At 46.0% G+C, this 23,326-nt stretch overlaps 1 protein-coding gene across 1 annotated transcript in view; it reads right to left on the bottom strand.

Moving 5' to 3' along the window:
* Positions 1 to 3,560: 3,560 nt before the first annotated feature.
* Positions 3,561 to 23,326, bottom strand: part of LOC146341730 (vomeronasal type-2 receptor 26-like) — a 28,444-nt gene continuing 8,678 nt past the window's right edge. Inside the window, exons 3-5 of the mRNA XM_084807632.1 lie at positions 11,937 to 12,041; positions 11,075 to 11,201; positions 3,561 to 4,729 (exon numbers count right to left, since the gene is read on the bottom strand). Coding sequence (XP_084663758.1) covers positions 3,828 to 4,729; positions 11,075 to 11,201; positions 11,937 to 12,041 — 1,134 coding nt within the window. The 3' untranslated portion in view covers positions 3,561 to 3,827. The remainder of the gene's footprint in view (positions 4,730 to 11,074; positions 11,202 to 11,936; positions 12,042 to 23,326) is intronic.

The following is a 23,326-nucleotide window of genomic DNA, read 5'->3' as shown; positions in this document are numbered from 1 at the left end:
ATGTGGGAAAGGCAGCCATTGACTCTTCCTCTCAAGATGTAGTTATTCTTCTCTTGGAATCTGAGGCAGATGCTGAGTGGCCACGTAGCCCCAGGGAGTGCAGGTGCCTAAAGGTTCAAGCTTGGCCAACTGCCAGAGGCAGAAGTGCCCACGTGAGGATGATGGACTCCTCATGAGTAAAGATATACTCATGAGCAAGGATCTGTTAATGATTAGGCCATTCCTCAGGCAAATTTATGGCCTGCAGGCAGCTGCGCTCTAGGTAAGGCTCTGGCTTAAAAGCCTTCAGTTGTAGGCATAGAGTACTGGAACAATATCTGAGCACTGTCTTTCTGCCTTGTATTTTCCTGATAAGATAGTGCTTGTCTGGAAATTCCTGTGTTTGAGCTGGTGCTATGCTGAATATTTGGATTCTTCCATTTGGGGCCTTTGAGGGTGGGGGTGAAATGAAAACTCTGGGGAAAGTTTTCTGGGGAAACTCTGGGGAAACTCTGGGCTATTTGCATTCCCCTTATTTTCGCCATAGTCTACGTAAATGTTTACGTAGACTAGACGTGCCAAAATAAGGAACGCAAATGGCGGCGCCCATGGGCGCCGCTAGTTGCGTACACGCGGTTTTTAGTTTTTTGTTTTACTCAGCTGTGATAGGCTATGTAAACATTTATGTAGCCTATCACAGTATTTTTTAAAAATCTAGCCGTGATAGGCTACGTAAATCTTTATGTAGCCTATCACGTTTTTTGTTGTTGTTGGTTTTTTACTGGAAATGGAGGCGGCGGCAGCCAGTCAGAAGACCGGCTGTCGCCGCCGCACCGCCGCCGCACCACCGCCGCTGCCAGAAGGATTCGCCCAAGGTAAGTCCCGTCCCGGGGGGGCGGGGGGGGCAGACCGTTTCGCCACCAATTTCGGGGGGCTGAATGCACTAGCATTCAACCTCCCCAAGATTCGTGGCGAAGTTCTCTGACATCCCTACTTCTTTGGTGCTAATCTGAGGGGGTTGTTCTCTGAAATTAGAAGGGAGGTGAAGGAAAAAGAATTGAGAAGCAATCACTCCAATGGCAACATTTCCCAGCTGATAGAATTCATGGGAAATCAGGACAGGATCTTTTATGCTGTAGATTATGGAATAGGTCTTAACGTTGTTTAAAATAGAATGTGTCTTGCAAGCAATATAACGGAAACAACACCAATGGCACCATCTGTTGGAGGATGAAGCTTCCTTTCCACGTACACTTTTTTCCGTTTCCTTCAACAGCATTTAATTCCATTGAATGTCAGCTTATGCTGTTGATAAGTTGTTTGTAGCTTGTCTCGTCAGCCGATGTCTGCATCACAGTCTATCTTTTCCCTCTACAGTTCTTTGCACTTACTCCTTCTTGCACCTCAAGATTCCTTTGTGGCTGTTTGGGACTTTGCTGAACCTGTACACTGAGGTTACTTTTCATGCAAAATCCAGAAGTGGAGCGCTCTTCGGAGAAATCGGTGGGCTTGAGGTGCTGATTGCTGAAGTTACTCACAATTTGTTCCCTTTCATACAAATCACAGGACAATAAATCAATGGGAGCAAACATGCACTCCATCAGAGTGACAGAACCCTGTCTGCTCCTGCCCTTGTGCAAGGTTTCTAGCACTAGAAAAGGCTCTGATGACTATTTTTAGTCTCCGTTACTTATTTTTCTAATGGCCTCCAGATATTCCTTTGGCACTTCACTGGCAGAAAAATTACTCAAGGACATGCTGATAATTACAGGGGAGGAAAATAGCCCCCATGCACGGAAAATGCAAGCACAGCAGAACGCCTGGAAAAAGTGGCTGTTTTCACCAGAGATCTTACCAGGGCTCGAAACAGTTTTTTCCTTGAAATAAGAAGCAGTATGCATATTGTCACCCTGCTTATTTAACTTATATGCAGAGTACATCATGAGAAATGCCGGATTGGATGAATCAGAGGTCAGAATTAAGATTGCCGGGAGAATTATCAACAACCTCCGATACACAGACGATACCACCCTAATGGCAGAAAGCGAAGAGGATCTCAAGAGCCTCTTGTTGAGGGTGAAAGAGGAGAGTGCAAAAGCTGGTTTGAAACTCAACATTAAAAAAACGAAGATCATGGCATCTGGCCCTATCACTTCCTGGCATATAGAACGGGAAGAAATGGAAGCAGTGACAGATTTTACTTTCTTGGGCTCCAAGATCACCGCAGATGGTGACTGTAGCCATGAAATTAAAAGACGCTTGCTCCTTGGGAGGAAAGCTATGGCAAACCTAGACAGCATAGTAAGAAGCAGAGACATCACCTTGCCGACAAAGGTCCGTCTAATCAAAGCTATGGTTTTCCCAGTAGTAATGTATGGCTGTGAGAGCTGGACTATAAGGAAGGCTGAGCGCCGAAGAATTGATGCTTTCGAACTGTGGTGCTGGAGAAGACTCTTACGAGTCCCCTGGACTGCAAGGAGGTCAAATCAGTCCATCCTAAAGGAAATCAACCCTGAGTGCTCATTGGAAGGACAGATACTGAAGCTGAAGCTCCAATATTTTGGCCACCTAATGCGAAGAGAAAACTCCCTGGAAAAGACCCTGATGCTGGGAAAGACGGAAGGCAAAAGGAGAAGGGGACGGCAGAGGATGAGATGGCTAGATAGCATCACGGATGCAATGAATATGAACTTGAGCACGCTCCGGGAGAGAGCGCAGGACAGGAAGGCCTGGCGTGCTATGGTCCATGGGGTCACGAAGAGTCGGACACGACTGAACGACTGAACAACAACAACAACAATGCCACACCCACATTTCTATGCCTAGAGATGAAGTCAGATCAGCTTGCTGTAATTAGTTTGAGTTCATGGGCCAAATGGCTGACAGAGGGATTAGTGAGAATAAGTGAGACCACATTTGAATACAGAAATGGGAACCACATTGGAACCACAGCCTGGAGTCTCAATCTTGATCTCTTTATGGCAGGGGTGGGCAACTTGTGACCCTGCAGATATTTTGGACGGCAACTCCCATCAGCCCTCACTAGCATAGCCAATGATGAGGGATGGTGGGAGTTGCAGTCCAACAACATCTGGGAGGGGGGCACAAGTTGCCAAACCAGGCTTTATGGAGATTAAGGTTAATAAATAACGTCACCTCTCCTTACTCCATGCGTTGGTGCATACATGTGGGGGTTGGAGGTGCATTGGTGGTTGGCACTACCTCTCCTGACCTCCGGTAGTCTGATTTGGCATTTGGACTCTGTCTTGTTGACATGTCACCAGCTGTTGCATCCCCTACATGGCAGGTTGTTCAGCATTCGCAGTCCCAAATTGGGTAAATATATGGCCCTATTCTCATCCTTAAATCACAGGATAGGGGATCAGGGTCATATCTCTTGGCCCTGCCCTAGACTGCCATATCCTAAGAGAAGGTGTGCATATGGCTCTACATGGGTGTAGTCACTGTACATGTAATCAGAAACCCTTGGATGGTTGTTATCACTGAAGGAAAACACAAAATTGAAGAATAACGATTTCTCACAAACCATTGGTTTTAGTTCATTTTATTATTTTTTTGTTGGCATTTTAGACATAATAGCTGTTTTTGGTGGATCAATGCAGAGAGAGTAAATATGCTGGTTAATCCAAGGGATGTTTACTTAGAAATAGGAGCTGTTGCACTCACTAGGACTTCTGACTAGATTGACTGTGCATCTGTCAAAAGGATGCATCCTGTTCAATCATAGAGTAGGACCATTGTCTGTTCTTGTAGATAACTTGGCCTAATTATTTACAAAATCAGAAAAAAGGAAAGTGATTCTCATAATTTTTAATTCTTGGATTCCTTTAGTTTGTTCTCCTCATTAGTTGCTCCCTGTTGTTCAGATCAGCCCTCCGCATGAGGATGTAGCATTTTGGGAGAAAGATGCAAACCAGTAAGCCAGCACTGGAGGTTAAAATAGAGAAAATTTCCACAGCCACCATGTATTTTCCTTTGGTGCTCAGGTAGGCTGGGACAAAGGAGAGCCAAACACTGCAAAAGACCAACATGCTGAAGGTGATGAACTTGGCTTCATTGAAACTGTCAGGTAACTTCCTGGCTAGGAAAGCTACTGTGAAGCTGGCAATAGACAGAAAGAACATGTAGCCCAGGACACAGTAGAACATGGTGATAGAACCTTCATTACATTCTGCCACAATTTCCCCAGTCAGTGAATGCCTGTCCATATCTGGGAATGGAGGAAAAGTACTCAGCCAAATCACACAAAGTCCTGTTTGAATCAAGGAGCAGGAAATGACTATCAAATTTGCCACCTTTTTCCCTACCCATTTCCTCATTGTGGATCCTGGTTTGGTAGCCATGAATGCCAGAACCACCGTGATGGTCTTTGCCAGAAGAGAAGAAAGCGCAAGTGTGAAGATGATGCCAAAAGCTGTTTGCTGGAGAAGGCAAGTCAATGTTTTTGGCTTTCCAATGAACAGCAAAGAGCAGAGGAAGCAAAGAAGGAGAGAGATGAGGAGGACGTAGGTGAGGCTCCGGTTGTTGGCTTTGACTATGGGAGTGTCGTGGTGCTTCACAAAGGTTCGAAGTACCAAAGCTGTGATCAGGGCAAGACCAAGAGCAGAGAAAGCTAAAGTGATCCCCAAAGGTTCTTCATAGGAGAGGTAGGTTATAACCTTGGGAACACATTGGATCTGCTCTATGTTTGAATAATGATCTTCTGAACATTCAGTGCAGAAATCCATATCTGGAAAGAAAAGAGAGATTGAGAGGTTATGAAATCTACGCTAGCAGAGGCCTCAAAGCAACAATGTAGAATGGTTCAAACTTCATTTCCTTATTATTCAGCATTGCCCACATACATACTCCTTAGTCCATACGTGTAAAGCAAACTTAAAATAAAGGATGCTTCAGATATGAAAGAGAAGGCAGTGCTTTGTGGTATAGCATGGTAATGCATGAACAGTAAGGCAAGAAATCTGTGTTTAAGATCTCACCTGAGCAGTACAAAATCACCCAGAAGTCTCCCCCATTCTCTCTCTCTCTCTCTCTCTCTCTCTCACACACACACACATTTGTGTACGCTGGGGTTTTTTCCCCCCTGCCGTGATAGGCTACGTAAATATTTATGTAGCCTATCACGGCTCAATACAGGGACGCAAATGGCGGCGGCTACGACAGCCGCCATTTGCGTCCCTGCAGGGCTGCCCAGCAGCCGGATGTCCGGCTGTAGGCGGCCGGAGCTGGATTCCGGGGGGGAGGATCGGATCGCCTCCCCCCACCGCGGCTTGCCCGGCGCGGAGCCAGGTAGGTGTTTCGTACTTCCCTACTTGAAAATAAAATGCTTCCCTTCTCAGCAGTCATGTGGTCACTATCTGGGAGCATGCGATAAACGTGGAAAGGCTCCAGAATAAGACACACACTTGCCCAACCAATGAGGATTTCCATGGGCACAGTCAACCTCAGCCCAAGCCATGCCACTGCATGAGGTTGGCAAGCAAAGACTGCCCCCAGCCAGGCTGCCCCCATCAGTCGATCACCTGTGTGCCTGCCTCTTCTGCTTCTGCCAGTCCCATTCCCTATTCATACCCTTCCACTCAGCTTACCCTTTTCTGGCCGTAGTAATAGCAGCAACCTATTACAAAAGCTGAGCTCCCACTTGACTCCAGAGTGCCAGATACAGCAGCAGACAACCACTTTTAAAATCCATTGATGACACCAACACAAGCAGGAACATGGTCGCAACCAGGGACTCGGCTCCAAAATAGGATAGCAGTGGCATCAGAAGCTCAGTTGGGCGGAGGGGGAGGGAATGTTCATCTTACTACCCCACCCAATCTGCCAACTGAGGCTGGCAGATTACTGAGTCCAATTGTAGGGCTGGCCTTGTGGGCTGTGATTTCCTTGAGTTTGATTTCTTTATGAAGGTAGTCTCTTGAACAGTTATGGCATGTTGTAATATTTGAGTTTATTTTCAAGAAGACATGTTGAGCATAGGTGGAAGAAAACACCGTAATAGCAAACCTGCCTGTCCCTCATCAGGGCCTAGGGATGTACGAAAGTCACTTACCTTTAACGAAATTTTATTCGCGGTGGAGGGGAGGCGCTCCATCCCTCCCCCCGAAATTCTGGCGGGGGGGAGGCGCTCCATCCCTCCTCTCCGAAATTCTGGCCGGGGGTGGAGGCACTCCGTCCTTCCCCCCTGAAATTCTGGCCGGGGGGGAGGTGCTCCTTCCCTCCCCCCCCAAATTCTGGCTGGGGGGGGAGGCGCTCCATCCCTCTACCCCCGAATCCTGGCTGGCCGGGCCCGCAAATGGCAGCAGCCATAGCCGCTGCTGTTTGCGTCCCTGCAGTCAGCCGTGATAGGCTACGTAAATGTTTACGTAGCCTATCACAGCTGAGTAAAAAAAAGAGCGTGTATGCAAATGGCGGCGCCCATGGGCGCCAGCATTGCCGTTCCTTATTTTGGCACGTCTAGTCTACATAACCATTTACGGAGACTACAGCGAAAATAAGGGGAACGCAAATAGCGTAGACGCTACGCTATTTGCGTTCCCCTTATTTTCACCGTAGTCTACGTAAATGTTTATGTAGACTAGACATGCCAAAATAAGGAACACAAATGATGGCGCCCATGGGCACTGCCATTTGCGTACGTGCGGTTTGGTTTTGTTTTTTTACTCAGCTGTGTAAAAATCTAAAATTTTTAAAAATCTAGCCGTGATAGGCTACATAAATCTTTATGTAGCCTATCATGTTTTTTGGGTTTTTTGTGTTTTTTTACTGGAAATGGCAGTGGCGGCAGCTGGTTAGAAGACTGGCCGCCCCAGCCGCTGCAGCCACTGCCGCCAAACCACCGCCGAACTGCCGCCGGAGCTGCCACCGCCAGGAGGATTCGCCCAAGGCAAGTTCCGTCCCGGGGGGAGCGGGGGGGCAGACCATTTCGCCACCAATTTCGGGGGGCCGAATGCACTGGCATTCGGCCTCCCCAAGATTCGTAGCGAAATTCTCTGACATTCCTAGGTATAACGCCCAAATGCTTCCAGAGGTTACACCTCAGTTCTTTCTTAATCTCATTCCCTATCTCCCCAAAAATATTGTATTGTTTTCCACTCACATCTTGTCCCCTCCCTCTGGCTGGAGGGAATGTAATGGCCCCAGGCCTCTAACCAAGTCAGCTGTACTTTTAGAGGGCCCTGGAGTTCCATAATCATCTCTTTAGGTTCATTATGAGTGCAATTCCCTTGCTACTGGGCCTCTGAGCTTGTGAGATGAGTCAAGGGTTGATATTGCTGCCTCAGCACATTCCCTGCTAATGAGCGCTGGTCTTATCAGGGCCTAGGATGTGCCTGAGAAGGGAGGCTATGTTCATGCCGAGCTACAGGTGTCTGTACTGGGAAAGTTCTGATTGTTTTCCTTCGGACCAAGCACTGATAGTTTATGCTGGGAAAGTTGCAGCTAATGTTTGTTGCTGTCATACTGCCTCACTGCTAACATGTATGGTATAAGACCCATTGTTCTCTGTGTTCAGAGAAGCTGTCTGATCCAACCATTGGGTATGCCTGTGTGCTGTAAGAACTCAATAAAGTCTCCTTGTCAGCAAACCTGGATCTGGCTTATCATTATCTTGGCACCTCCAAACCTTAGCAGCCCACGGCCAGGGCATACTATTGGCGCAGTGAGCAGGGTGCCAAGAGAACTGATATGTTCAGATTCACAGGGAAGGAGGATGCAGTTGTTGGCGTGCAAAACCGACTCCCGGGCTGTCCACAGTTGGAGCTGTGGGGTCTGGTCGCAAAGCAATTGGCAGTCCTGAGCAGACCGGGTGCATGCCCAGAGGTCCAGAAGGACTGCATGCCAGTGGCTCTGGAAACTGCGTTGGAACCTCTACAACTGGGAAAGTGGTCAGCTGAGGAGGCGCAGAGTGCAGGAACTCTGGCATGGCTTTTGCTGACAGCACTGCAAACTGTCGGGCAGAAAGAGTTCGAGTGGAGAGAGAAAGCAGAACAGCTCAAGGACGAGCTGGGAAAAGAACAAGCTCTGAGGCTGTTAACCAGAGAAACGTTGCAAGACAGCCTGGCCTCCAACGAGGTGTGGGAGCATAAGGCTGAAGAAGTGGCCATTAGGCTGATATGCCGAGCTTGGAAGAATTGCCCAAAGAGTGAGCAACATCATCACCCAGCCCGATTGGGATGAAATCCCTAGGAAGTGGAAACTGAAGATGTAGGCCCAGAAGATGAAGATGAGGAATGGAGTAAAGGTGAAGAATCAGCACCCAGGGCACGGGCTAGACCCCTGTTAGAGCGGAAAGCATGCCAGAAGACGGTCCCAAGGCAAAATGAAATGGAGTAACCACGCTGAAGATCTCAGTCATGGTAATAGTGTTTAGCTTTGGACTGTTCTGAACTTACATATGCTACTGGCCATCAACTATATGATTTCTGAAGAGTGTAACCATTAAGCTTTTGCTGTGAGAGTCCCAATAAAGAAATCTCACTGATTTTAGTGTCTGGTGTTGGACTGCCTGAGCATGTGTGCTGAAGAGATCGAGAAACCTGATAGCGTGTTCCTAGCCAAGCCAAAAACGCAAAGAGCAGGGATGCAATGGCAGCTGCTATGCCATTTGCATCCCTGCTCTTTGCTGTGAAAGGCTACATAAATATATGCGTAGCCTATCATGGCCCAACGTAGGGCCATTTGCGGCCGCAGCAGCCCGGCAGTGGACAGCAGTCCGGCTGCAGATGGGCCCAGCTGGCGGCTCCGTGAACTCGCCACGGAGCATAGCCAGCCAGGCAGGATTCTGGGGAGAGGGAGGAATCGTCTCCCCCCCAGCAGACGCCACCACCCAGAATGGTGAGTGGGGTTCGTACACCTCTATGTAAAAGTACAGTTGTTGTTTCCTTGCTGTTAAGAGCCACGCAGTTCAAAACTGCCCTGCAACTGTACGTTTACTTTTGCAAAGGGGAGGGGAGTAAATTTTTAGAGTGAGGAGGCATTATGGGAGTGGGGATGGAGGATTTCAATTTAAAAAGAAAACCCACAAACAAGGCAGTGAGCACAATTCATTTTTTAAAAAAAACTTACGTATTTATTATTGGAATATACTACGCTGTGTTTCTATTTACAAAAATTTTGCACTCTTTGCAGACAACAGAAAAAAAGCTGCATGACTTCTGGCTCCGCAGGACCTCGTGGTGCCATTCCGCAGAGGATTCCATGGCATGGCCTGAAGGGAATTCGATCCCATTTCAGTCCATGGCAGAATTCTCTGACATCCCTACACTAAAGAAAATCCCGGCAGCCCTCCTAGTCTGGAGCCTTTCCACATGTATCACATCCTCCCAGACAGTGACCACATGACTGCTGAGAAGGGAAGCATTTTATTTTCAAGTAGGGATGTACAAAACACCTACCTGGCTCCGCGGCGGGCAAGCCACGGTGGGGGGGAGGCGATCCGGTCCTCCCCCCCGGAATCCTGCCCAGCCGGATCCACTCCGTGGCCAAGCCACAGAGCTGCCAGCCGGCTCCGGCCACCCGCAGCCGGACATCCAGCTGCTGGGCAGCCCTGCAGGGATGCAAATGGCGGCTGTCATAGCTGCCACCATTTGTGTCCCTGTATTGAGCCGTGATAGGCTACATAAATATTTACGTAGCCTATCACAGCAGGGGGAAAAACCCCAGCGTAGGCAAATGGCGGTAGCTGCCTCCATTTGCGTACGCTGGGGTTTTTTCCCCCCTGACATGATAGGCTACATAAATACTTATGTAGCCTATCACGGCCTCTGCAGGGATGCAAATGGCATCCCTGCGTTAGCCGTGATAGGCTACATAAGTATTTACATAGCCTATCACAGCTATAAAGACGAAGTGAATGGAAGCCGCAGGACGGCCGCCATTCGCAAAGCAGCGCGGACGGGAGCAGGTAAGTGCTCCGTTTCGCACGCCTTTCGTGGGGTGGGAGCGGCGGGGACTTCGTTCCACGTGCCTTTTGTGGGGGGGGTGGGGGTTTCATTCCATGACAGATTTTGGGGGGCCAAATGCACTGGCACTCGGCCTCACCGAGATCCATCGCGGAATTCTCTGACATCCCTATTTTCAAGTTTCCATTGAACACAATGAAACAGCTCCATCTAGTGTCTGTTTTAATAGTGTAACAATCCAATTTTAAAAGATGGTTTATTTGTTCCAAGTCTTTTTGGAGAGAAATAACCAGGAAATTCCTCTGGATGTGCACTAGAGGTTAACAACATCATGAAAAGGACCCACAAACTTCTGTGAGTAAGCACTCTCAATAGCAGGATAAAAGAACCATGTGAAGGAGCCCTAAAAGTCATTTTTGACAAATGGAGGGGCTTTTTTCACTTTTTGTCTTTAAACTTATCTTTCTCCTTCAAACCTTCACCAATATTCCTGATATTTTCAGGATATGTAAAATGAACACTTCTTTCTGGCATCTGAAAGTTTCAGAGAGATTGGTGAAATTATTCCCATTTTATAAAAGTTAGAACAACCCAAGCTCTGATCACCATTGAACATGGAATGCTTAAAAAACACAAACACACACACACACACACACACACACACAACCTCATGGGACTTAAGAATATAATAACATGTGCATAAACACCAGAATCCTTCTCCGTGGCATCTACCTTTCTGTATGCAGTAATTTCTTTCTTTTGGGGTATGGAGAGATATTTAATTACATGACTAACATAGAGTCAGCCATAGAGCTATCACGCATCATTTTTATGAGATGAGATGACATGGCAATGCATTCTTTATTGGTAGCTACCTACGTATATCTTTCTTCTTTCATTTGCACATGAAGCATATTATTAACTAAATCAAACCACACATCCAGTGTTTTGAGTGCTGAAAGGAATAACCAAGCATCACTAGGCCTGTATGTGAAAAGGAGATTTATGTTCTTCTATAACAAAGTCTCTAGCTATAGCCTGATATTCAAGGATCAGTAACATATTCCTACTCCCTCCAGATCAGGGTCCATGCTAATTTTGATTAAATTAGTTTTGCTTGACATAGTACGATACGTAGTGCACTTGACAGCTGTGAAGACTATGCCTCTTACCCTTTTGATAAGAAACCTTCCCTCGTGGACAGGGAACACAATCATAACAGCAAAATGGCTCCCCTTCCTTCTTTTTCCTGCTGTAACCAGGATGGCAGTTGCCATTACACAGGGAAATGGGCAGCACCTAATCAGAAATATCAGTGGAGAAAGGTTAGGACTAAGGAAGATATAGTCTGATAGTTGTGGATTCATTTGCAGGTAAAAAGAACCATGGTGTTTTAAATGGGGTGGATTTCCTATGAGTTTGTTTGTTAATAATACTTATATGCCACTTTATGTAACAAAGTCTCTAAGGAGTTCACATATTAAAATCACAGTTAGAAATATACTGTTATTAAACAATTACAAGAAGTATAACAAAAGTATTTAAAAAAGAATGTAATGGACCAGTATGATGATTATTAATAACAAGCCAGGGGAAGCTTCAGTAAACAGGTACATTTTCAGGAGGCTATTAACCACGTCCGGTTTTCTTCTTCCTGAAGTACATGGGGGAGAGTGTTCTGGAGGGTAGGCATCACTTCTAAGAAGGCCTTCTTTTGAGGTTTCAGATCAGTCCATTGAGACATTTTCTCAGTATAAGATATATAGAACGTAATCCCCGCTGATTTCTGGTTATACTGATGGAATGAAATTCACCCAACTCACCCTTAACATAGGGCCACAACTGTGGCCCTATAATATTTAGATATTGGTTTTTATTGTTGTATGCCACCTGGATGTTGTATATGACAGATGTTAAAAAAATATTTTTAAACGAACTAACAAAAAAATAGTTTATGCTAAATCAGACTCATATGAATTGAATTGGCCATCTACAATTTTTCATCTAAAAAATTTTAGCTTCTTTCTGTCTCACCTGGTTAAACATCCTAGGCCACACAATGCTTTTATCTTCGATTGTTAACTGCTTTCCATGAGGAGCCTGTGGAGTGAAACTTCCAACTTGAACTCTCAGAAAAGACTGATTTGGGAAAATTACCCAGTTGGTAACATCAAATCCTGTGATTCCTTCTCCATTTTCATCAAACTGTATTGTCTCTCCTGCACTGTTGTTGAATGAGATGCCCCTTAGAAAAGGATGGAGCTAAATTCAAAGAGGAAAAGATACAATGGGACAGCAAAGTATTTTCACGATCACATTGACAAGTACCTATACTAGGTTTGTTGAGAGTATTTCACATTTGTCTGGGTCTAGCCCTCTAAAGGCTTTCCCTGAGAGTTCTGTGGCTGGAGGGATGCAAAGTCTGTCTCCCAAGAAGAGTTGTCTGTCCCCAATTGCAAACAAGGTGGAAACAGAAATTTGTGACAGAACAATTTGGTTAATTAGGTATTGAGTCATCACACCCCCATCCTGTCTTAATGTTAGGGACGTTAGAGAATTCCGCCATGGACTCCAGTGAGGCCGGATTCTTTAGAATCCAGCCCCACAGAGTCTGTGGCGAAATGAAGCAATCCCCCCCGCCACCCTGTGAAATTTACCCGGGACGGAGCCTACTTTTGTCGGCCGTCCGCTGTCCTGCAAATGGCTCCCCTGGTCTGTGGATGCCATTTCCAGTCTAATTTAGCTGTGATAGGCTACGTAGGTATTTATGTAGCCTATCACGGCAAAAGGCAGGAACACAAATGGCGGCCGCTATGCCATTTGCGTCCCTGCAGTAGCCGTGATCGGCTACGTATATATTTACATAGCCTATCACTGCTACTGCAGGGACACCAATGGCATAGCGGCCACCATTTGCGTTCCTGCCTTTTGCCATGATAGGCTACATAAATATATATGTAGCCTATCACGGCTACCGCAGGAACACAAATGGCGGCTGCTACAGCAGCCGCCATTTGCGGCCGCAGCCCAGAAGCAGATGGAAGTCCAGCTGCGGGCAACCCCAGCCGGTGGGTCCGGGGGCTCCCCGCTAAGCGGAGCTGGCCGGGGAGGATTCCGGGAGGGAGGGATGCATCACCTCCTCCCCCCCCCCGAGAATGGCCCCAGTGGAATGGAGCAAGTAATTTGTACACCCCTTCTTAATGTGACCCTTGAGAAAACTAAGTTACTGATCAGGGGTCTATGGAAAAGAATATGGAGACAACGAGCAAATTGATAGTAATTAACCCTAATTTAACCCAAATAACTCAAGTATCATGGCCCCATTCAGGCATTCTTGTTACCATGTTTACTCAACACATGAGGAGAGAGTGCGCTCCAGCCCCACCCTGCTCTGTTGCCACATCCATTGCCCTGTACGTGTGGAGAGTGACAGTTGGAAGAGAAGAGCTTCCTGGATCCATGGAGACCCCATTAAGGACCATGTTTAAGAACTCAAGGATGCAGGAGTCGCTCCTCTTCAGACCATCACCCTCCATGTACACAGAGTGACAGATTTGACAGCAGAGAGGGGTGGGGCTGGAGCGTTCCCTCTCCTTGTTCACTGATTGAACATGGTAACATGAATACCTGAATAGGGCTCATGACTTCAAGCAATACTCCATTGAGAAGTGGGAAGCAATTTGTGGTAACTACACCCTTATCTGGACAGCAAAAGCCTAGCTACACTTCTCCATGCTCTGGTAATCTCTCATCTGGATTACTTCAATGTGTTATACGTGGGGCTGCCTTTGAAAATGGTCCAGAAACTTCAGCTAGTCCAAAATAGGGCAGCAAGACTTTTAGCAGGAACTAGCCAATGAGATCACATTACTCCAGTACTTTTCCAGCTGCACTGGCTGCCAGTCCATTTCCAGGCCCACCCAATTCACAGTGCTGGTATTGACATTCAAAGCCCTTAAAGACTTCGGGCCAGGTTATGTGAAGGAGTCCCTCTTCCATATGTGCCTGCCTGGACCCTAAGATAATGCTCAGTGATCAATCTTTGTGAGCCCCTGTCAAAGGAAATGAAGTGGGTGGATTGTAGTGATGTACGAACCCCACACTTTCTGGTCAGGGAAGGTTCTCTAGAGGAGTCATCTGTGCCACTCAGGGCCCCTCAAAATCCTCTGGAGCTGCTCCATATCTGGGGCAGTGACAGTGTGCAGAGCAGCTCTTCCGCTCCCTAACAAGGCAATAGGCTAATGGCAGCTGCCATTAGCCTATTGCTGGGAAAAATGCAGACACAAATGGTGTATTGTTGTACGCCACTTGCGGCCTTAAAGCACTGATTTTCACCTAAATACAGCTGTAAACGGCTTCAGTTAGGTCAAAGACAGGGCTTTACGGCCACAAGTGGCATACAATATGCTAGCTATAACTGCTATATACATCCGTTTTCTTTCCCGTAATAGGCTAGTGCAGCGCAGGAATTTTTGTGAACTGCCCAGAGAGCTTCGGCTATTGCGTGGTATAGAAATGATAGAAATAAACTTAATGAAATTAATTAATTAATGTAGAGTGGACCTAATGAAGCTGAAAAAGTTTTATATGGATTTTGATGGCACTGGTATCAGCTTCCATTTCCCACAGCCACCACCCAATCCAAACATAGAAAGAGATGAGCTTTTGCATGAAAATACCTGCCATGCCAGCAGATTCAAGGGCTCCAGCTTTCTTCCAGCCACCCATGACCTGTGTTTGGATCTGGATTCATGCATGGAATGTAGAGCATGCGCCACAGCATAGACAGCAGTGTAAACACTGTAGCTGTGAACAGTCATACTCATCTCAAAGAAAATTCCAGGGAGGCTCTCCAGGTCCTCCTCCCCACTGCAGCCTTGATTTATCACCTCACCCTCATTTGATTTTTTCAATGAACACTTGAAAACCTTCTCCCAAAATTCATGGATGAATCCATCTTGTTTTGCCCAGGAAGGATTTACGCTCTGAAGAAATTGCCTGAATCCTAGCGGTTCCTTTGAGTGAACCGCAAAGGATAGCATGCCATGGAGGGATTGTATATCATGGCCCCTTAGACTGGTGCTTGATGTGAAATCCCAAGATGTTGTCATAATCCATACCTTAGTTATAGGTGAATCCAGCACTGCCCTCTGAAGAAATGAGCTTATTTTAATTACTAATATACTTGCATTATCAGCAAAAAATACATTGGCTTTCGTTTCCATGAAGGCTGAATTGTATTCCAATTCCCCATGCAACAACCCTGTCTTTCCAGCATGTTTTTGGAATGCTGGCATTTTTTCTATGAAGGCAACACAGATGCCCCCCTGGGACAGCATTGGCAGTAATTTTTGCAAACGCCCTTCTCCATGAATATTATCCATAGTAAAGAGCCCAATCCATGTCCATTTGAAATGCGCAAGCAACTGGACAATCCCAGTGTACTGCTGAGCTTCATTTGGGGCCATACGGTACAAAGGATGGGAGAGTGATTTTTCACCCCAAGCTGGGAGAAATGCTCCACAAGTGAACTGAAATAGAATGTAAAGATATTTTATGAATAGAATACATTTTTGTGTGCAATAAGTGTACACATCTAATCATTTCTACCAAATACCTGACTGGGTAAAAATAATAAATGGATAAATGAAGTCTAGATAGCATAACGTATCTCTTTTATCACTTCATGCTTCAGTTGAAGTCTCAGTTGATGGAACCCTTTCTCAATGATGCCCCTCCCCAAAAAGTGGGATGTTACGGAAATAGCTCATCTAAAGCTTCATCCCTGACATGCAAGTTGTATGTTCAGGGATTAAAAATGTATTATAAAAATATGTATAGAATTATATTTTCTTAGGGATGTACAAAAGCCACTTACCGTTTCGATTCATGGCATCCGTGGGGGGGGATAGCGTTGCCCTTATTTTCGCCGTAGTCTACGTAAATGTTTAGGTAGACTACACGTGCCAAAATAAGGAACGCAAATGGTGGCCCCCATGGGCACCACCATTTGTATACACGCTTTTTTTTTTTTCAAAGTCAGCCATAATAGGCTATGTAACATTTATGTAGCCTATCACAATGTTTTTTAAAAATCTAGCCGTGATAGGCTACGTAAATCTTTATGTAGCCTATCACTTTTTCTTTTCTTTTTTACTTGGAAAATGGTGGCGGCGGCAGCCGGTCGGAAGACCGGCCGCCGCAGCCACTGCCGCCGAACTGCCGCCGGGAGCCGCCGCCGCCAGGGACATTCGCACAAGGTAAGTCCCATCCCAGGGGGGTGGCAGACCATTTCTCCACCAATTTTGGGGGGCTGAATGCGTTGGTATTCGGCCTCCCCGAGATTCATGGAGAAATTCTCTGACATCCCTAGTGGCTGCCTTTGCTGTGATAGGCTATGTAAATATTTACGTAGCCTATCACGGCAGCCTGGCAGGACGCAAATGGCAGCTGCTACAGTGGCCACCATTTGCGTCCACAGCAGCCGGCTGAGAGACCAGCTGCCGCCGCCAGAGCCACCACCAGAGCCGGAGTCGCCACCACCAGAACATCCGCCCCAGGAAAGCTTCGTCCCGAGGAGGATTCTGTGGGGGGGGCAGGGGGGCCGTTCCACCACGGGTTTTGGGGGGCCAAATGCCAGTGCATTCGGCCTCACTGAAATCTGTGGCGGAATTCTCCGCCATCCCTAGCTGTCACAGCCATAGATTACTACGGGGAATACCATTGCTTTAACTATGCAGACCGTTATTGTCAGTGTGATGTCTCTGCTCATAACTATTTTATCAAGATTTGTCATTGCTCTCCTCCCAAGAAGTAACTGTCTTCTGATTTCCTGGTTGCAGTCAGCGTCTGCAGTAATCTCTGCGCCTAGAAAGACAAAGTCTGTCACTGCTTCCACATTTTCTCTCTCTATTTGCCAGTTATCAATCAAGCTGGTTGCCATAATCTTGGGGGTTTTGAGGCTGAACTGCAACCCAGCTTTTGCACTGTCTTCTTTCACCTTCATCATTAGGTTCCTCACCACCTCCTCGCTTTCAGCCATCAAAGTGGTATCATCTGCATATCGGAGACTGTTAACGTTTCTTCCAGTGATTTTAACTCCAGCCTTGGCTTCATCAAGCCCAGCACGTCGCATGATGTGTTCTGCGTACAGGTTGAATAGGTAGGGTGAGGGTATACAACCCTGCCATACTCCTTTCCCAATCTTAAACCAGTCCATTGTTCCGTGGTCTGTTCTTACTGTTGCTACTTGGTCGATATACAGATTCCTCAGGAGGCAGACAAGATGACTTGGTATCCCCATACCACCAAGAACTTGCCACTATTGGTGATGATCCACACAGTCAAAGGCTTTAGAATAGTCAATAAAACAGAAATAGATGTTTTTCTGAAACTCCCTGGCTTTCTCCATTATCCAGTGGATATTGGCTATTTGGTCTTTCGTTCCTCTGCCTTTTCTACACCCAGCTTGTACATCTGGCAATTCTCGTTCCATGAATTGCTGGAGTCTACCTTGCAAGATCTTGAGCATTACCTTACTGGCATGTGAAATAAGTGCCACTGTTCAATAGTTTGAACATTCTTTAGTGTTTTCCTTTTTTGGTATAGGGATATAAGTTGATTTTTTCCAATCTGATGGCCATTCTTGTGTATTAGGGATGTACAAATTGTGTACCTTCCGTGCCTCTTGACTTCTGCAGTTTGCGGCCAGTGCTCTGTACCGTCGTTCGCAAGCCCCTGGAATTCACTTTTTTCCCCGCTCCAAAAATTACGAAGTTAAATCTGTACTGACAGCCATAATTCTGCATAACTTCCATAAGAAAGGCTACTTTTCATAGATATTTATGTATTTCTTCCCCTGCCCTGAGACATGCAGTAATTATTTTCAGCCAAAGCACTTCCTCCTGCTCGGGCTTCCCAAAACAAGGCTGTCCTAGGTGTGCCTGAGCGATGTGCTCTTTGTTTAAAGGAACACTGTTGAAAGAAAGAAAGAAAGAAAGAAAGAAAGAAAGAAAGAAAGAAAGAAAGAAAGAAAGAAAGAAAGAAAACCTTTTAAAATGACCATGCCAGTCTGGAGTCCTGCACGAGGTATTATTCCCCCTGCTAGGCTTTCTATTTCCACATCCAGCCTTGTTGGTGACATGGTGAGGCTAAAATGGAGAGGAGAACCAACTCTGTGCATGTCTACTCGGAAGTAAGTCTTACTGAGTTCAATGCAACTTACTCCTACATATGTCAGCACCCCACTTGCCCCCAGCTCAGCTTTGTATTTCCACATCCAGCTCATTAGCAAACCTCCAGTTAATTATCTCACTGGGTGACTTTGGGCTGGACTTTCACCACTAGATCATACTTCTATTATGAAACTCATGAAGAAAAAGAGACAGTTAAATGGAAAGTTCTTTCTGAAGCAGTCACACTTCAATTGTACAAATGCAGCATGAAGGGAAGGATCAGCAACCTTCTCTTTGTTTGAATAAAAAGCACACTCTGCACATGCTCAGGGAATGGGCAAAATGAGGAATAAACATACCAGGGAATATGAAGAACTATATTGTGTGTGTGTGTGTGTGTGTGTGTGTGTGTGTGTGTGTGTGTGTGTAATCTCCCTCCATCCAGCTGTTCCCTGGAAACCCCTCCCCCTTCACCCAAGGGCCTTCTGATAACTAACAGGAGGTTTGCTAATGAGCTGGATGTGGAAATACAAAGCTGAGCTGGGGGCAAGTAGGATGCTGACATGTGTAGGAGTAAGTTGCATTGAACTCAGTAAGACTTACTTCTGAGTAGACATGCACAGAGTTGGTTCTCCTCTCCGCTCAGCTTTGTATTTCCACGTCCAGTTCATTATCAGACCTCCTGTTAGTTATCTCAGAAGACCCTTGGGTGAATGGGGGGGATGTTCCAGGGAACAGCTGGACTGAGGGAGATTCCCCCCCCCCATACACACACACACACACACACACACATAATGGAAGAATATAGTTATTCATATTCCCTGGTATGTTTATTCCTCATTTTGTCCATTCCCTGAGCATGTGCAGATCTTTCCCTTCATGCTGCATTTGTACAAGTGAAGTGTGACTGCTTCAGAAAGAACTTTCCATTATACTGTCTCTTTTTCTTCATGAGTTTCATATAACAGAAGTGTGGTGTAGTGGTGAGAGTCCAGCCCAAAGTCACCCAGTGAGATAACTAACAGGAGGTTTGCTAATAAGCTGGATGTGGAAATACAAAGCTGAGCTGGGGGCAAGTGGGGTGCTGACATGTGTAGGAGTAAGTTGCATTGAACTCAGTAAGACTTACTTCCGAGTAGACATGCACAGAGTTGGTTCTCCTCTCCATTTTAGCCTCACAACGTCACCAACAAGGCTGGATGTGGAAATAGAAAGCCTAGCAGGGGGAATAATACCTCGCCTCGTGCAGGGATCCAGACCGGCATGGTCATTTTAAAAGGTTTTGTCTTTCTTTCAAACAGCATTGCTTTAAACAAAGAGCGCATCGCTCAGGCACACCTAGGGCCGCCTTGTTTTGGGAAGCCCTGAGGAGGAGGAAGTGTTTTGGCTGAAAGTAAATGGAGACAGAGGATTTCAATTGAAAAAGGACACCCACAAACAAGGCGGTGAGCACAATTCATTTTTTTAAAAAAAACTTACGTTTTTATTATCAAAATATACTACCTTGCGTTTTTATTTATGAAAATTTCACGACTCTATGCGGATGACCAAAAAAAAGCCACATGACTGCTGGCTCGCAGGACCTCGTGGTGCCGTTCCATAGAGGATTCCATGGCACAGACTGAAGGGAATTCGATCCCATTTCAGTCCGTGGCGGAATTCTATGACATCCTTAATTGTGTTTTCCAAATTTGCTGGCATATGGCATGCATCACCTTAACAGCATCATCTTACAAGATTTTAAACAGTTCAGCTGGGATACCGTCGTCTCCTGCTGCCTTGTTATTAGCAATGCTTCTTAAGGCCCATTTAGGGATGTCAGAGAATTCCACCACGGATCTCGGTGAAGCCGAATGCCAGTGCATTCGGCCCCCCGAAATCTGTGGCGGAACGGCCTGCCCCCCCCCACGGATCCCCCCGGGATGAGACTTACCTGGGGCGGATCTTCCGGGCAGCGGTGGCGGTGGGCGGTCTTCTGACCGGCTGCCGCCGCCGCCGCCATTTCCAGGCTTGTGTGGAAGAAAAAAAAAAAGACGTGAAAGGCTACATAAAGATTTACATAGCCTATCATGGCTAGGTTTAAAAAAAAAGAAAAAAAGACGTGATAGGCTACGTAAATCTTTACATAGCCTATCATGGTTGGGGGTGGGTTTAAAAAAAAATGCGTACGCAAATGGTGGCGGCTATGGCCGCTGCCATTTGTGTTCCTTCTTTTTACTGTCTTAATCAACGTAAATATTTACGTAGACTATGATGGTGAAAATCAAGGGGAACGCAAATAGCATAGTGGGCGCTATTTGTGTCCCCTTTTGATTCGCTGTTTTAGCCTACGTAAAGATTTACATAGGCTAAAATGGTGAATGAAAAAGGGACGCAAATAGCACCCGCTACGCTATTTGCGTTCCCCTTGATTTTCGCCGTCATAGTCTACATAAATATTTACGTAGATTAAGATGGCCAAAAAGAAGGAACGCAAATGGCAGTGGCCGTAGCTGCCGCCATTTGCGTACGCGGTTGTTTTTTGTTGTTGTTGTTTTACCCAGAACCCTCCGCGGCTGGAAATCCAGCTGTGGACAGCTCTGGCCTGGCCGGGCCAGGCCTGGCCAGCTGCTCCGCAGAGCTGCTGCGGAGCACAGCCGGCCATTCGAGGATTCCAGGGGGAGGAACGGAGCGCCTCCCCCCCCCGGCCAGGATTCTGGGGGGAGGGACGGAATGCCTCCCCCCCCACCATCAACATAATCCACGAAAGGTAAGTCACTTTCGTACATCCCTAGGCCCATTCAACCTCACTCTTCAGGATGTCTGGCTCTAGCTCACTGACCACGCCATCAAATCTATCCCCGATATTATTATCCTTCCTATACAGATCTTCCTATACTTTTGCCACCTTTTCTTGATCTCTTCTGCTTCTGTTAGGTCCTTGCCATCTTTGTTTTTGATCATACCCATTTTTGCCTGGAATTTACCTCCGATGTTTCTAATTTTCTGGAAGAGGTCTCTTGTCCTTCCTATTCTTTTATCTTCTTCCACTTCTGCACATTGCTTCTTTAAAAATAATTCCTTATCTCTTCTGGCTAACTTCTGGAATTTTGCATTTAATTGGGCATATCTCCCCCTATCACTGTTGCCTTTTGCTTTCCTTCTTTCTTGGGCTGCTTCCAGTGTCTCAGCAGACAGCCATCTTGCCTTCTTGGTTTTCTTTTTCTTTGGGACGTTTCTTATTGCTGCCTCCTGAACAATGTTGCAAACGTCTGTCCATAGTTCTTCCGGGACCCTATCTACTAAATCTAGTCCCTTAAATCTATTCTTCACCTCCACTGCATATTCATGAGGAATATGAGTGAGCTCATATCGAACTGATCTGTGGGTCTTCCCTATTCTCTTTAGTCTGATTCTAAATTGTGCAATCAGAAGTTCGTGATCTGAACTACTTCTCTAGGGTCCTACAGTCAGCTCCAGGTCTTGTTTTTACCCACTGTACAGATGTCCACCACATTTGGCTACAAAGGGTGTAGTCAATCTGATTTCGGTGTCGACCATCTGCTGAAGTCCATGTATAAAGTCGACTCTTAGGTTGTTGGATGAGAGTGTTTGTTATGCACAGTGAGTTGTCTTGACAAAATTCTATCAGCCTATGTCCCACTTCATTTTGTTCTCCCAGACCATGCTTGCCTGTAATTCCAGGTGTCGTTTGACTACCCACCTTAGCATTCCAGTCTCCTGTAATGAAAATAACATCTCATTTTGGCATATTTTCCAGTAGTTGCTGCAAATCCTTATAGAACTGATCTACTTCTGCTTCTTCAGCATCTGTGGTTGGGGCGTATATTTGGATCACTGTGATGTTAAGTGGCTTACCCTGAATTCGAATTGAGATCATTCTGCCATTTTTTGGATTGTATCCAAGCACTGCTTTAGCCACTTTATTATTAATTATGAAGGCTACTCCATTTCTTCTGTAGTCCTCTTGTCCACAGTAGTAGATCTGGTGGTCATCTGATGTGAAGTGGCCCATTCCAGTCCATTTCAGTTCACTGACACCCAAAATGTCTATATTTAATCTTGACATCTCCCCAATTACCACATCCAATTTGCCCTGGCTCATAGATCTAACATTCCAGGTTCCTATGATGTGTTGATCTTTAGAACATTGGATTCGTTGTTCACCACCAGCACCGTCAGCCACTAGCCGACCTTTCGGCTTTGAGCTAGCTGTGTCATCACATCTGGGGCTAGTTGAACTTCTTCTCTGTTCCTCCCATGTAGCATTTTGAACATCTTCCAACCTGGGAGTCCAATCTTCCGATGGTATACCAACATATCTCTGGTTGTACTGATCCATTTAGTTTTCATGGCAAGAATACTGGGGTGGGTTGCCATTACCTTCCCCAGGGATCGTAATTTAGTCTGACCTCTCTGCTGTGACCTTCCCGTCTTGGGTGTCCCTTCACGGTTTAGCTCATGGCATCACTGAGGTGCTCAAGCTCCAGCACCACGACGAAGTAACAATCTCCTTTGCTGGAGAATTTTCATAGTATCAATTACCTATTACAGGCCATAGAGTCCAACCCCCTGCTCACTGCAAGAACCCAGTTTAAAGTATCCCTGACAGATGGCTGTCTAGTCTCTGCTTGAATACCTCCAGTGACAGAGAACTGACCACCTCCCTAGGCATCTGGACCCATTGTCTGACTGCTCTGATACGATATTCAACTAAAATCCACCTTCATGTACCTTAAGCCTGTTTGTTTGTTTGTTTGTTTGTTTGTTTGTTTAAAACATTTGTATATCATTAAGGTCTCAGGGAGCCTTACAAAGAAAATCAATTTAAACAGTATAAAACAACAAAGAATTTAAACAGCTAAAAGGCACATTAAACCATTCAACAGGCTATGTTATTTCATGTCCTACAGCCTTGGATGCTAGAGACAAGGTTGTGGCCTTCTCCTTCAGGTCCTTGAAAAGTGCTATGCTATCTCCTCTCTGTCTACTATTCTAAAGGATAAACATACCTTAATCATCTCTGTTGCCTAACTCGTTACAATTTATCTGAATCCTTCTTAAAGTGTGGTGTCCAGAACTGTACTTAGTATTCGAGGTGAGGTCTGACCAGCACAGTGTAGGGTGCCATGATTACTTCCCATGATTTTGAAACTATACTTCTATTGATGCCACCTGAAAATGCATTCGCCTTCTTTCCAGCCACATCACACTGCTGACTCATATTCAGCTGGTGGTAGACTACAAGCC

Source organism: Heloderma suspectum, chromosome 6 (genome assembly GCF_057233095.1).
Source record: "Heloderma suspectum isolate Gila_16-S chromosome 6, 16-S_ref, whole genome shotgun sequence".
Classification (NCBI taxonomy): Eukaryota; Metazoa; Chordata; class Lepidosauria; order Squamata; family Helodermatidae; genus Heloderma; species Heloderma suspectum.
Note: the sequence above shows the minus strand (reverse complement) of the source record. Positions and strands in the feature narration are given on the sequence as shown.